Source organism: Mauremys mutica, chromosome 8 (genome assembly GCF_020497125.1).
Source record: "Mauremys mutica isolate MM-2020 ecotype Southern chromosome 8, ASM2049712v1, whole genome shotgun sequence".
NCBI lineage: Eukaryota > Metazoa > Chordata > Testudines > Geoemydidae > Mauremys > Mauremys mutica.
The window spans coordinates 65,080,770-65,095,306 of record NC_059079.1 but is presented as its reverse complement, the minus strand read 5'-3'; the positions used below and the strand labels follow the sequence as shown (position 1 = coordinate 65,095,306).

General features: G+C 42.4%; 1 protein-coding gene across 17 annotated transcripts in view; it reads right to left on the bottom strand.

Annotated features, from left to right (window-relative positions):
• Positions 1-14,537, bottom strand: part of DNM3 (dynamin 3) — a 406,816-nt gene that overhangs the window by 312,996 nt on the left and 79,283 nt on the right. For all 17 annotated transcript variants that reach the window (XM_045026194.1, XM_045026192.1, XM_045026186.1 and 14 more), the window contains 5 exons: positions 13,377-13,475; positions 12,411-12,571; positions 4,722-4,864; positions 3,858-3,993; positions 1,851-1,918 (listed from right to left, as the gene is read on the bottom strand). In XM_045026194.1, coding sequence (XP_044882129.1) covers positions 1,851-1,918; positions 3,858-3,993; positions 4,722-4,864; positions 12,411-12,571; positions 13,377-13,475 — 607 coding nt within the window. The remainder of the gene's footprint in view (positions 1-1,850; positions 1,919-3,857; positions 3,994-4,721; positions 4,865-12,410; positions 12,572-13,376; positions 13,476-14,537) is intronic.

The following is a 14,537-nucleotide window of genomic DNA, read 5'->3' as shown; positions in this document are numbered from 1 at the left end:
CCTCACATACCATTGTCATAATATTTATCCAAAAAGTGGGCTATAATAAATCTCAAAAATCATAATTCATTAATCATTAATATTCTTGCATGATGTATGTAGAGTATAAGTTTTGTAATTAAATGTACATACATCACACAAGAATATTACTAGTTACTAGTTTTCTAATGATTTCTTACATGCCACCTTTTGAATAAATACCATGACAACAGTATGTGAGGTGCACTGAGCATGCTAGGGCTGACAAGAGTTGCTGACAGAGTAGTGAACCACCAATGGGCCAATGTGTCACAGAAATATTCAACCTACAGTGGCTGCCCTTAAAAATGAAGCAAAATATTTACTGAAACTATATTTTTCTTTAGCCATAATGCCAACCTATGGAGGGTGGGGACGGCACAATATGTGATTAGCCTGAGTGCTATCCTAGACTTTTTAAAAGTAAATGATAGAAAACATTAACAACATTTTGTTTTGATTAGAATTTCATTCCTTAAAACAAAACAAAAAAACCACTATTTTTCTTTCCTTTGAGAATTGCTTATATACATCCACACTCAAGAACAGCACACACAACTGTGCTGTTGATCAGAACACTCCAGAAAGCAGATGAGGTAATGCACATGTTCAGATTACAAATTTGAGATTGCAGGAAGATCGTTTGCATTGTTAAAATCACCAGCTGGGGAGAAGCCAGCATGGCATCTACACCCAGCATGGGAAAGGAACTTTACCTGGAGGTACACTTCAGAAGAATACATTTCAAAGGTTTACTGGGCTATAAAGAGAGGGGGAGTAAACCACTACGTCATCCTTTACTTGCAGACACAAAGAAATCAAGTGCTGTGAACTGTGTTTGGATCCTGGCTAAGGACTATGCTGGAAAAAGGACTATGGTGAGAAAACGAATATGAACAAAAGACTCTAGTTTGTTGAGTTTCTATCTTAATAGCATATTTTCACTTTTGTTTGTTTGTGATCATTCCTATGCTTATTCCTTCTACTTGATCTCTCTTAAACCCAAGTCCTTTTATTAATAAACTGGTTTTACTTTCACTATAAACCAAGACAGTGCTGTGACTGAAGGGAAAGGTGTGAACCTCGGGTAAGCTAATAGACTGCTGTGTACTGACTCCTTAAAGGAGAGGAGAACTTGATAAGGTTTTGTGAATGTTCTAGTGGGAGGGACTGGATACTACAGGGAAACCTGGCTACAATGGCTATTGGTGTTACCCTTCAAGGAGTAACCAGGCTGGTGAAAGCCACAGAGGGGCTACTGTGCTGTGAGTCTGCTGCAGGTATCAGGACTCCGAGCCACAGCTGCACAGCACAGAGGCACCCATGGTTACAGGGCACGTGGTGACAACCCCTTACTGGTCTGGTTTGAACCCAGAAGTGTCCATTTCATATAGTTTTTGCATTTGATATAGAATGTATATGGGTAGGCAACTAAAGCCAAGCAAAGAAATGATTGAGAATCATTCTCTTTTCTGAATGTTGTGCCTTCAATCCATCAATCACACCAATTCCATCAGCCATGGTGCTGCATAAAAATCTTGTCTTATATGTGGGTGCTCTAACAGCAGCGATCAGCACAACCAGAAGAATTGTGTTGATTTGCTCTGTACATGATCTCTCCATATGTCCCAGACAAATTTGGTATCTCCATACAAATTAGTGGGCATGAGAGCCACCACTCTCATGGCTATGTTAAAAATGCAGGCATGAGATATATTTTTTAAAAAAAATCAACCGCTGGGCAGATGAGAAGGTGATGAATGTGTTTATGGATTCACAAGATTATGCTTTCTGTAGATGTGTCTGAACCTGGATAAATAGGAAGCACTTGCCTGATACCATGTATGTTTTTGATTGCATAGCTTATTTCTCTCCGCAGTTCTTTCTCATTGAATTCCATCTAGAGGAACCAAAGGATAAAAATCATATTATACACAAATGCTTTTGACAATTCTGCAGAACATCTTACTAGACAACCAGAGAGATCAGGTCCTACAAAACACACTCATGGTAGGATTTGGGGGTGGTCACCTTAGGAGAAATGTGTTCCATTTATTTATTTTTAAAATTCTGTTTGTCTGATACACACACACACGGCTTATCTGTAGGACTGGCAGAAGAGTAGAGAGGGTGTCTCAGGCAGAAAGAGTTTTCTAACACAAAACCTGCATTTTTCTATAATCTTGGGATGAATGCTTGCATGTTTTGCACCCTAAACCAAACTGCCACAAAAAAAAAGTCCAAAACTAATAGCTATTTTCCACAGCTCTAATTTTAAAAAGGAACCTAAGTACTCGTCACTAAGAAAAGAATCTGAGTTACATCAGAGGCAGTTGTTTACCTGCCCCATCTATCCAGAAAGAAGATGAGGTGAGCAGCCAACGGTGATAGAACAAAGGAAAAGGTAAGGAAAATAGTAAGAGCTGGGGAAAAGAGACAGACATGAATAAATATCAAAACATGACCGCTAGTTTTGACATTAGTCCATGCAGAAAGAGAAATGTAAGATGTCACATGTTGTGATGAAGTGGGGGGGTTTCTTGGTTTTTCTGTGTTTTCCAGTGGGTTGCATGCAGAGGGGGTGGGACTCAGTGCCCCTGGGTGTTACTGGTTTAACGAGGTAAGGGGAGAGGGAGTTTGTTGTTACAGAGGACCCGAGAGGGAACTTGGGACCCCAGCCGATGGCTGGGAGGATGGAGACCCCAGCGACTGGTGACCTGGTGACCTGGAGACCCAGCACAGGAGTCACACCAGTTCTGGCCAATGGGAGGACAATGGGCTGCGAAGAGAGGACCCCGGTGACCTGACCAGCTGGTTCCAGCCAGAGGGGGCCAGAGGAGGGCTGAAAGGAGAGGAGACCCAGGCCTTCCTGTTTACAACCCTGTTTACCTGGAGAGAAGACAATGGACAGAAGCGGGGCTTGGGCTGGGGATATCGGAGGCCCAGCTGGGAAGCAGGGGGGCTCTGGGCTGGAGAGGAGGAGCAGGCAGAGCCCACCTGGCTGCAGGGAGACTGGGATATGCTGGGCTGAGGGAGGCCAGGCCTGAGGCCCTGAGAGTTTCCTGTGCTGTGTTCAACTCTCAATAAACCCTCCTGTTTTATGCTGGCTGAGAGTCACTCCGGTCTAGAGAACAGGGTTGCATCAACCCCTTCAGGGGAAGGAGGCCCGGGGGGTCCAGAGCGCGTGGACTCCCTGAGGGGCCCACGGCGAGAGACAGACGTGCTAAGGCTCAGAGAGGTGCAGCTCCAGGAGGTGGAGGGGCCTGACACTGGGAGAGAGTGGACCCCCGAGAAGGGCTGTCTCACTGAAAGGGGCACCCGCCATGGACCGCATGGGGCCAAGAGTGGGCACGATCTGTGCGTCCGTGACATATGTAACAGCTGAATTCTACCAAGACTAATTTTTCAAGGTAAGTACAAGAAGACATGTAGTTACAAAGATATTGGTTACAAAATAAGATTGATTCATTACAAATTTGGAAGAATACTGGAAATGAAATTGAGAAATTGGGGAGCAAAGAGGGAAATGTTTTTGCTAAAGCCACAGAAAGCGAACATTTGAGCCATTTTAAAATAATGTAGAATTATGACTGAGTTTTGAATATTGCATACAACAACAATCTCAGGATTGTGACTTGGCATTCATAAGCAGAAATAAAAATAAACTTCTTTCCTATGTATTGGTGAGAATTCTGCCCTTTTGTGTAATTTACTCCTTCTGATTAAGGGTTTTCCTGTTAGAATACCATCAAAGGAAATGTAACTTCACTGCCAATATAAAAATAAATATGAAAATATAAAAACACAACTCAAAGCAAGGAAGAAAGACAGACACATACCTTTACTAGTTCAAAAGGAAAACGCTCATGGAAAATACGATTGATTTTGGCACCACCAGATAGTTCTAATGTGTCAACTTGATCCCCTGATCCTTCAATTCTTTTTTCAAAGTCCACTGAGAACTGTTGAACCATCCTTAAAGTTCAGAACAGAAACAAACTCAACAATGCATAAGCTAAGCTTTTCATTTCATTTTTATGTCACTGTATTTATTGCCAATGAATGATATTTCTAGGGTTAACAGTGGTACCTACATGTCCTTCTCCACTCCTAAAGACCACAAGCAAGTACAAGGTTTTTCAAATCTTTTTATAAATGTATACTGCTTACTCTCTTAAAAAACACCAGCTATTTTTAATTAGATTTTATGTAAGGCTTGATATAAATGTCCAGATAGGTTGGCACTCATACTGAACATAGAGTCCCATGAGGGAACCCTATGATAATAAACAGCAGTTGACGCAAAGACAACTATGTTAAGAAAACGTGTATTTTTGATTAAAAAGCGAGAAAAGGTTCCCTGAACCACACCGGGCATTCCAGGGGGTTCCAGTTTAGCGCAGAGTATACAAACCACAGCCCAAGATTATAATGCTCAGCGTAGGACAAAACAAAAAGATTTTCATCCAGCCCAGCATATTCTTATATGACTATTAAAATGAATGATGGAAAAATCTTTCTAAAATGGAAAGTGGCTAAAAATGTTATAATGCTTTCAGCCACAATAACCTCTTTGGAGTTTGCAGAGTGTATAAGCGTCCTTCTGCATCTGCCTTTTACTGGGAAACATCAATATTCTAAGCTTTAAGCTTAAACAAGTGAGAAACTATTTTACATACAGAGAGGAGGAAGTGGACACTCACTGCAGTAAGGCTTTAGTCTTTCTAGTCGGATCTTCTGGTTTAAAGTTTTTATATGCCTCTACTTCATGCTCTATAGAAAGCAGCTGGCTCTGAAGTTTGCTCCTGAAGGTTGGCAGTGTATCTCGAATGTGATTGGTGAGTTGCTACAAAATAAAATGAATTCTTTGAACACCGGGAAGGCAGATGGATGGAAAGGATATAGCCCATTCCCTTTGATAGCCACACACAAGAAAATATGACCTGTGCTAGGCTTTCCAATGGAATTCACGTTGATCTTTGAAGTGACAGGTATACCCACAGGCAATACAAGAGCCTCTTTTCTTGTACACATACTATAATCAGAGCTTGAAAAATTACCTGAGATCCCTCCACCTCTCTCTCTCTCTCTCACACACACACACACACACACACACACACACACACACACACACACACACACACTCAGTTGAGCACTAAAGTGAGGCTTGGTAAAAAATATTTGCTCAGCTACACCAACAAAAGCCAGGCATAGTTAAGTGACAGCAGCACATTAAGTTCTAACCCTTTCAGAATGCCACTTATACAATCAACCAATGCTGTCCCCTCTCCTCCCTTTGCAGAATTTCTCTACTGCTCTCAGGCACACAGCAGACCCTCAGTTTTCCAACTCTTCCATTTTACCTAGGGCCTCTGCTCTTTGCTTTACTTCCCCTTTTAAAGGATCTGCGACTCATTGAGAGTAAGCCACAGACTGATCTCCCATCCAGTTGTCGGGGACAACAAACATAGTAGCTCTAGCGACACTACTCCCTCTCTTCCCCTCGCCCCCCGAAAAAGAGAAAACAGCTCTGCTGCTCCCTCCTGTTATGGGATGACAGTGTCTGGGTCACTCTGTTCCTTTCCTTTCTGCTCTTCCAAAAAGGCATCAGCATCCCAGCCACACAAAGCCGATTTACAGGGTCCAAATTTCTACTCACCCGAGGCAAGCATCTGAGCAGGTTTTGCCAGTTATACTATAATCATACGTTCTAAGACACTCCACGAGTATATTACATTATTTAGAAAAGCTGGACAAGCACAAGTCCATGGGGCACTGCATCTGAGGGTGCTAAAGGAGTTGGCAGATGTGACTGCAGAGCCATTGGCCACTATCTTTGAAAACTCATGGTGATCGGGGGAGGTCCCAGATGACTGGAAAAAGGCTAATGTTCTGCCTATCTTTTAAAAAGGGAAGAAGGAGGATTCGGGGAACTTCAGGCCAGTCAGCCTCACCTCAGTCCCTGGAAAAATCATGGAGCAGGTCCTCAAGGAATCAATTTTGAAGCACTTCAAGGAGAGGAAAGGGATCAGGAACATTCAGCATGGATTCACCAAGGGCAAGTCATGCCTGACTAACCTAATTGCCTTCTATGGTGAGATAACTGGCTCTGTCCATGGGAAAGCAGTGGACATGTTATTCCTTGACTTTAGCAAAGCTTTTGATATGGTCTCCCACAGTATTCTTGCCAGCAAGTTAAAGAAATATGGGCTGGATGAATGGACTATAAGGTGGATAGAAAGCTGGCTAGATTATTGGGCTCAACGGGTAGTGATCAATGGCTCCATGTCTAGCTGGCAGCCGGTATCAAGCAGAGTGCCCCAAAGGTCAGTCTTGGGGCCGGTTTTGTTCAATATCTTCATTAATGATCTGGAGGATGGCATGGATTGCACTCTCAGCAAGTTTGCAGATTATACTAAACTGGGAGGAGTGGTAGATATGCTGGAGGGTAGGGATAAGATACAGATGCTGATGCCTTTTTGGAAGAGCAGAAAGGAAAGGAACAGAGTGACCCAGACACTGTCATCCCCAAATTAGAGGATTGGGCCAAAAGAAATCTGATGAGGTTCAACAAAGAGAAGTGCAGAGTCTTGCACTTAGGATGGAAGAATCCCATGAACAGACTAAGGACTAAGTGGCTAGGCAGCAGTTCTGCCGAATAGGACCTAGGGGTTACAGTGGACAAGAAGCTGGATATGAGTCAACAGTGTGCCCTTGTTGCCAAGAAGGCTAACGGCATTTTGGACTGTATAAGTAGGAGCATTGCCAGCAGATTGAGGGACGTGATCATTCCTCTTTATTCAGCATTGGTGAGGCCTCATCTGGAGTACTGTGTCCAGGTTTGGGCCCCACACTACAAGAAGGATGTGGACAAATTGGAAAGAGTCCAGCGGAGGGCAACAAAAATGATTAGGGGGCTGGAGCACATGACTTATGAGGAGAGGCTGAGGGAACTGGGATTGTTTAGTCTGCAGAAGAGAAGAATGAGGGGGGATTTGATAGCTCCTTTCAACTACCTGAAAGGGGGTTCCAAAGAGGATGGATCTAGACTATTCTCATGGGTACCTGATGACAGAACAAGGAGTAATGGTCTCAAGTTGCAGTGGGGGAGGTTTAGGTTGGATATTAGGAAAAACTTTCAGTAGGAGGATGGTGAAGCACTGGAATAGGTTACCTAGAGAGGTGGTGGAATCTCCTTCCTTAGAGGTCAGGCTTGACAAAGCCGTGGCTGGGATGATTTAGTTGGGGATTGGTCCTGCTTTGAGCAGGGGGTTGGACTAGATGACCTCCTGAGGTCCCTTCCAACCCTGATTTTCTATGATTCTATGATACATGGACCCTTCAAGTAATGTTCAAACTGTGGATGGATTTGAGTCCTTTGACCATGTTCTTTCTAGCCACCTCCAACCCTACCAGAGGGTTTTGGAAATGCACAAATTGCTCCTAGGACAATATGGTAAATCCTGGCTACTCCACTGAAATGTTTTCTCCCAGAAGGCCATATCTGTACTATTGGAGAGTCTCTATTGCATTATTTACCCATATATACAGCACTGGTATCCAACTTGCGGCCCTCAAGTCTCTGAATTGGGGCCTCTGAGGAGAAAACATTTCAGTGGAGTAGCCAGGATTTACCATATTGTCCTAGGAGCAATATGTGCATTTCCAAAACCCCGTTAAGATGTTGTGTATTTGTATAAACTGAAAAAAACAACCACATTCCTTGAACCCCACCCTCCTACTTTTAAATAGTATTTGAATCAGCCTTGTTACTACAGTGAGGAAATAAGGGGCATCTTCTCCTACAGCCCTGGGAGCAGCTCTGCTCCATCAACACCTTCCCTGCCAGGCTGTGGGAGGCCCAAGGAAAGCAGGATAGCTGCTCAATCGGCAATGTCTGAACCTTGGACAGCGTCTATTTGAGGACTGCTCCCCTACCCCACACAGGGCAGCAGAAGATGTAGGAAAGAAGCAGCTGAGAACCAGCCACAAGTTATGGCTCCCTGTCCCCTAGCAGAAGACTTGTAGGTGGTTTCTTCTCCCTTTGTGAAAAGAGAACTGAACAGGGTAGAGGAACTGCGCCAACACTGACTGGAGCCTCTGGGTCTTTTTAAGATAATGTGTGGCCCTCAGGCTAAAGCAGGCACCACTGTTCTACTGTGTTAGTATATAGGTCTGTTTGTTAGCCTGGGATAGAATTTTGGGTTTGACTTTTTGATACTCTTATATCTTATACTAATATGTGTAAACAAAGGACAAAAACTGTGTATGTTGCTTCTGCCTAGTCAGATGGATTTGTTAGTACAATGGGAACAGATAAAAGCAGTTAAAGTTTTACTCGAGTGCACACTTTAAGACTGCCTCAACCCGTATCTCAAGGCAAAGTCAAGCAACCAGTCAGGAGGGGCAAAGGGTCTTGGGGGGAAGGTATAAAACATTAAAAGACCAAAGAAATGCCCATCCCTGACCGCAGCACAACCTCACTCCTTACCCTTCCCAGTGGGACTGTAGGTGTGTATTGCAGTTATATTTGGGCCTGCTAAGAAGGAGAAGGAGAGACCGGGGAATGGAGAATGGAGATGCAGGCAAGGCTCTGCAGCATCAGATCTAGGAATAGAACACTGGGACACAGACTCTGCCGGTGTGTAGAGCTATCACATTGTCTGCACTTCGGACTTCTGGTCTTTTGCTCTCTGTCTGCATGACAAGAACACGGGGAGAGGGTGAAGAGAAAGCCCTCTAACATACAGTTTAGATGCTTTTAGTACCAACAGCTATATGGGGGAAAAAATGTTGCCTTATATCACTTTATCTTGACTTTCATTGGCAATCCTGAAAGCACTGGAGACCGGAAAAGCAGGAAGCAAAGCGGGAAAACAAATTCACAAACAAAACTCACTGACTGCATGAAGGCCTGACCTTTGCTCATTTATAGTTTCCATGTGTATTGTGGTAAGACCTGTACTATCAATGTCTAATTAAACAGTAAACTCACTGGGCCATGGGCCACTTCTGTTTTGTACAGTTCTAAGCACATTTTTGATGCTCTGTAAGAAGAATGATAATTTAAAATATTTTAATGTGTTTTGGGGCATGTCTGAAACAAGTCAATAGTAACGATGAAACAAATAAATACGATACTGTATTCACAAAGTAAAATGCACTGGCTTCAGGGGCACAAAGATGAATAAAAGGTCAGGAAGGAGGAGGTGGTTGCTATATATAATGTCCAATCAATATCTGGCAAAGGTCAAGAATTACTTCAGTTGGTTTTCATCTTTACACTAACTGACCTCTCATCACACTCCAAACATCACCAAATCTAGCAATTTGGAAAGGTGCAAGTTTGGTTTGATTTTGTATCTCACAGTGTCCTAATTTTATAAACACCCAACAGAAGAAGCTACTAACAAGAGAAGTTACTAGTGCATTTCCTATTTGTCCAAGTGATGGGTGGGAGGGTCTTCCATTTTTAATGGACGAAGATGTAACAGATCATATGCAAATAACCACAGCTCATTGGTTAAGGACAGAAGGTTTTTTTGAATCTATGTTATAAATAAATCCTCTATTATTTCTCCCTCTAAAACAAAACAGGAATAAATTATTGTTCAGAAAAACCTGTAAACAGAATTCAGTGAGCTATTTTCCTCATAGAATCACACTCTGGAGTTTCATTTGAGCACCACCTTGTGGATCCAGAGACATTTAAATTTCAAGCAGATAAGCACAGGCACCAGCATGTGTAATAACAACATGCTTCATATGAATGGTACTTATATGGATCTCTACAGCATAACCCCTTCCATTCAAATAAAACCCCACAGAAGTCCAACGATGAATACCGAGGGGCATAGCAGACTGTGTTTTTGTGAAGTAGCCAACTCAGACGAATTTTAATTAATTACTGGTAAGTAAAATAAAGTAACTTGGAAGTGATTAGATACCTCCCTACAATAATGAGAAGTTTAACTATTTTAACCTAAAAAAAAAAAAAAAAACCCAAAGTGACCAAAACAAAAACATTCCAAACAAAAGAAACCCTGTAGGATTCATGAGAGTTCTTCCACCCTGTCTCAGAAATAGGTTCTGTATCACAGATAAACTGACCTGGTATTCCTCTCTAGAGGTTGCTCTAACCCAAACAGAACATGCCTCAACACAGCCATCAGATTGCAGGCCTGCCAAGTTACTGTAGTGAGAAATGCCAGCCATTTATTCTTGTTCCTCTCGGAAATAGCAGCAGTTAATGGCACCTGTCAACTGAAGTCAAAGGAAACAAAGAACCAGGTGGATTTTCTAAGGCCCTTACTCTTCTCTAAATAAAGAGCCAAGAACCTTGTGACACTGAACCTGGGAAAAGTTTCACTGAGATGCGCAAGCAGAAGTGGGAAGAACATTGGCAAGATGATCGGCTCATTAAGTTAGAACTCTGACACTGCTTTCAATAAGGAATTTAGGAATGCATTGAGAGCACCATCTTATCCTTTTCAAACTTGATATGAGGTCGATCAGTCACTAGAACCTGTAGTTCACTCACCCTCTACAACCCTCTACAGAATTAAGCAAGTAATAAATCCACTTATTCATGCCTGAATATCAGTGAGATCATAGCAGAATTATCAGAAGCCTTCATGATCCATCACTAACTTGGAACTCTCAGCAGCTAACCTTCCAGTGACTATCCATCTATCTCATCGCTGGTCGTCCCCTACTATGATGACCCGTCACTATTCTGCCTTAACTTTCTCAAGGTTATTTCCATTCCTATGCTTAATGTATACCTAAGAGGCATAGACATGGAAATAAACTAGCCAATGTAGGAAATTTGAGCTCGTAGGAAATGAGTTGCTCAAAAAGAGGTACCATCAGTTTTGTCAGGGTTATATTAATATCCAACAACATAAGACTTTTTAAATAGGGGGTGTCAAATTCAATATGCTCACATTAGCCTGATAACAAGTTGCTGAAGAGAGACTTAGTTTACCTTTCAACAAATTCATGGTAGTCCAAGAGAGTTGCCAAAATTCACATGAATGGCATCTGTCTTTAAATCTAGCAGACAATTAGTTTGGTTGAATTTTTGAGGAAAGGGAAGGATGGGGCCCAGAGGAAGTGACCAGTTATAAAGGGATCCATGTGGGGCCACACACACCCCCCAAATAACAAACCTTTATGATTTTAAACCCTTTTAGTAGACTCTTTTGGATAAACCAGGAAGACTTGAGACATTTGCTAAGAAACATCATGCCTCTGGAGAATTACACTATCAAAAGACTGCCTGGTTCCCATTCCATTGGATAAGCCAATATCATCCACAACTGGGCTGAGAACCATCTGTCTCAGCCAAAAGAAGGTTATCAAGTTCAGTCAACCCTTGGCCCTGAGCTTGGTCAGTACCTTTGCAACCAGAGGTAGTGGTAAATGGTTTCCAGACTCCCCTCCACTGTGGATGGAGAAAGTATCCCTTGGCAGAATAGTACATTGATAGTTTCTTGTTCAGGTGGGTGACAAATGGATCAGCCTCTAGTTTCCCAGCTGGAGGAAGGTGTGATCTACCATACTGTTCTCCTGGGGATATTCATCAGAGACTTCAACCAATCTCAAGAATTGCTCTGTGTTCCCTTGAGGTAAAAAATCACCTCAATGGAGATGAGGAGACAGGGCTAAGACCCTGCACCCCTATTCACTGCCCCAGAGACCAAACAAAGGTGCAGCATGAGCACCCATTGTGTTCCATGGAGCAATTGTGTCTTCTGGGGGGACAATTCCAACCCCCGCCAACCCACCCCAGCCCTCCTTGGGGTACCTTCTAGCTCCATATTACCCCTTATACAGGGTTGTGGCTAGTGCCATAATCTAATCCTTAACCTGAAGTAACACACTGAGGGAGACAGGCAAATGCGTTCTTTATCTAGGGTCAGATGGACTGCCTAGAGTTTTCTTCTTTGGGAACTTTAAATCACAGAATATGTTATGAATCATGTTTTCATGCTAGGCCGCTTAAAAAAAAACAGAGGTCAGTATAATGAGTCCAAGTGATGTTCTGAGACTTGAGAGTAACATGAAAGAGGTGGGAATGAATTTAAACAAAAGGGTCACCATTCTTGGTAATGTATGTCTAGCACAATGATTTAAACTTCACTGACTTCAACGGAGTGACTCCTGCAATACACTGGCAAGGCGACGGGGAAGATTGATTCCTGTACTCTTTGCAGTGAGTTTCATACACAATGCACTCTTTTGCCTGTGATATGTTGGGAAAAATACAGTGTTATAAACAGGAAAGAATGTTGCAGTGCACGTGATTCAGTGATTTTAATACAGCATTTTTTATTGGTCCTGTACACACACACACACACACACACTTACTTTTTCACATTTGCTTGTACCTGATTTAGAACTTTCTGCAGATATGGTGTTCCCATCCGGTCTGCCATATGCCTGTAAGCTGGATGGGAAAGGAAGAATTTCCTTTCTGCCAGCATGGCTGCCTTAATATCCTTCTTCCCATCAATGTCTTTCTGACTTCTGTTTACAACTCCAATATACCCTAAAATGAGATCAAAAGTTAAATATTGGGGATAAGCTGGTCGGAAAGCAGGTTTAAATGGGGAGACAATATCACTTGCACTGATTTGGCATCACAAGAGTGACTTGCACGCCACAAGGGAATAAGAGGAGGATGTGGCAGAAGGGTAACAAACAAGATAAGAAAATAGGAGGTCTTGATATTGACTTTCCTGTCTTCTGGTCTGATCCCTCTCTGGCTGGTTTGTTTTCTGGGGTGTTGAGAAAAGAAAAAGGGGACTGATCTACCTGGTGAAACTAGTTAGATTTCAATATTACTTTTGTATTATTCTAATGGTGGAAATGAACATGTCTCTCTAGCTCTATAAACAATCATCTGAAAAGCTTTTGGAAAGGGGCAGAGCTTAGACTGCAGTGACATTATCAAAGATCCAGTGGCTGCTTCCAGACTGCATCAAGGCACTCCCACACATTGCGAGGAACAACAGACACTGTCACAGAAAAGGAAATATGCAGGTAACTTAAACTCATATTTCTCATTACACCTCATCCAACCTGTTCTGAGGTCTCAGTTGATCCCCTCTCTCCCCCCCCTCGCCTTATTGTGCATTTTGGGCACCATCTCCTCTTACATTTACTTTTTCACAGCTTAACGGGATGATAAAGGCTATGAGCACAATCTCTACTGTAATCTGAAGGTCAGCTGCAGAGATTTTCTAACCAAGCACTCCATTAAAACCAATCTTCTGTTAATTTACCAAATGCCTACCTTCCTCATCACCACTTTGCTATAGAAGCAATTGGTACATGGAGCTTAATATTCTTACCTCTACGAAGAGGGAGCAACTTGTTCTCCAGAATCTCTGTTGCATCAGTTCCTTCATCCATCAAATCCAGTTTTGTAATTACACCAATGGTTCTCAGGCCTGCATTGCCAACCGCCCACACACCAAAAAAAATAGTGAAATATCATTTATGCTGAGAAAACCAATTAATTAAACCTTACTCTCTAATACTGAGTTTACTTGGTAGGGAAGAACTGAGTATTTTCTCACTATTCCTATGGATTTGCAATGGAGTTTAATGCAAGAGAACTGCATCTTTAATCTATCATTTTAGGGTTTTGGGTTTTTGTATTTAAAAAAAAAAAAACCACCTGTCCATTCCAGACTCAGGGTGGGAGCAGGGAGCCAGGTCAGTCCATCCACCACCCACATGCACAGAGCCAACAGCTGATAAATGAGATAGTAGAAGTCGGTTTGGGCCTACCGACCATACAGAGAGCCAGGTACAGGAATCAGTTAAGGTGTGCCAGATAGTGAGGCAGGGGAGCTTGCATGCTGGCACTGACTGCTAGCACTATAGTTCCCACTGTGGTAACAGAGTCTTTCCCTTTTTCCGTTAGTCTATCAAGCCCCTTTTGGACTCCACGCCCACTTTTTTGTTTTTTAAATTTGCATTACTCACTCTCAAGGTAATGTAGTCACAGCACCACCAGGCAAAAGATGAACATGGCTCTCTTGAGCCTGTCAGCACTTCTTTTGAATTGGCGGGGAGTGGGGGCCTCTTGCAGTAATACAAAATGCTCCCAACTCTACCAAGTCAGACTCTTGAATTCTAATCCACCAGGTGGCAGCACATTATGTTATTACAGTGGTTCTCAACCTTTCCAGACTACTGTATTCCTTTCAGGAGTTTGATTTCTCTGGTGTACCCCCAAGTTTCACCTCATTTAAAAACTACTTGCTTACAAAAACAGACATAAAAATACGAAAGTGTCACAGGACTGAAAAACTGTTTACATTCTCATTTTTACCATATAAATCTAAAATCTATTGGAATATAAATATTGTACTTACATTTCAGTGTGTAGTATCTTCAGCAGTATAAACAAGTCATTGTCTGTATGAAATTTTAGTTTGTACTGACTTTGCTAGTGTTTTTTACGTAGCCTGTTGTAAAACTAGGCAAATATATAGAAGAGTCGA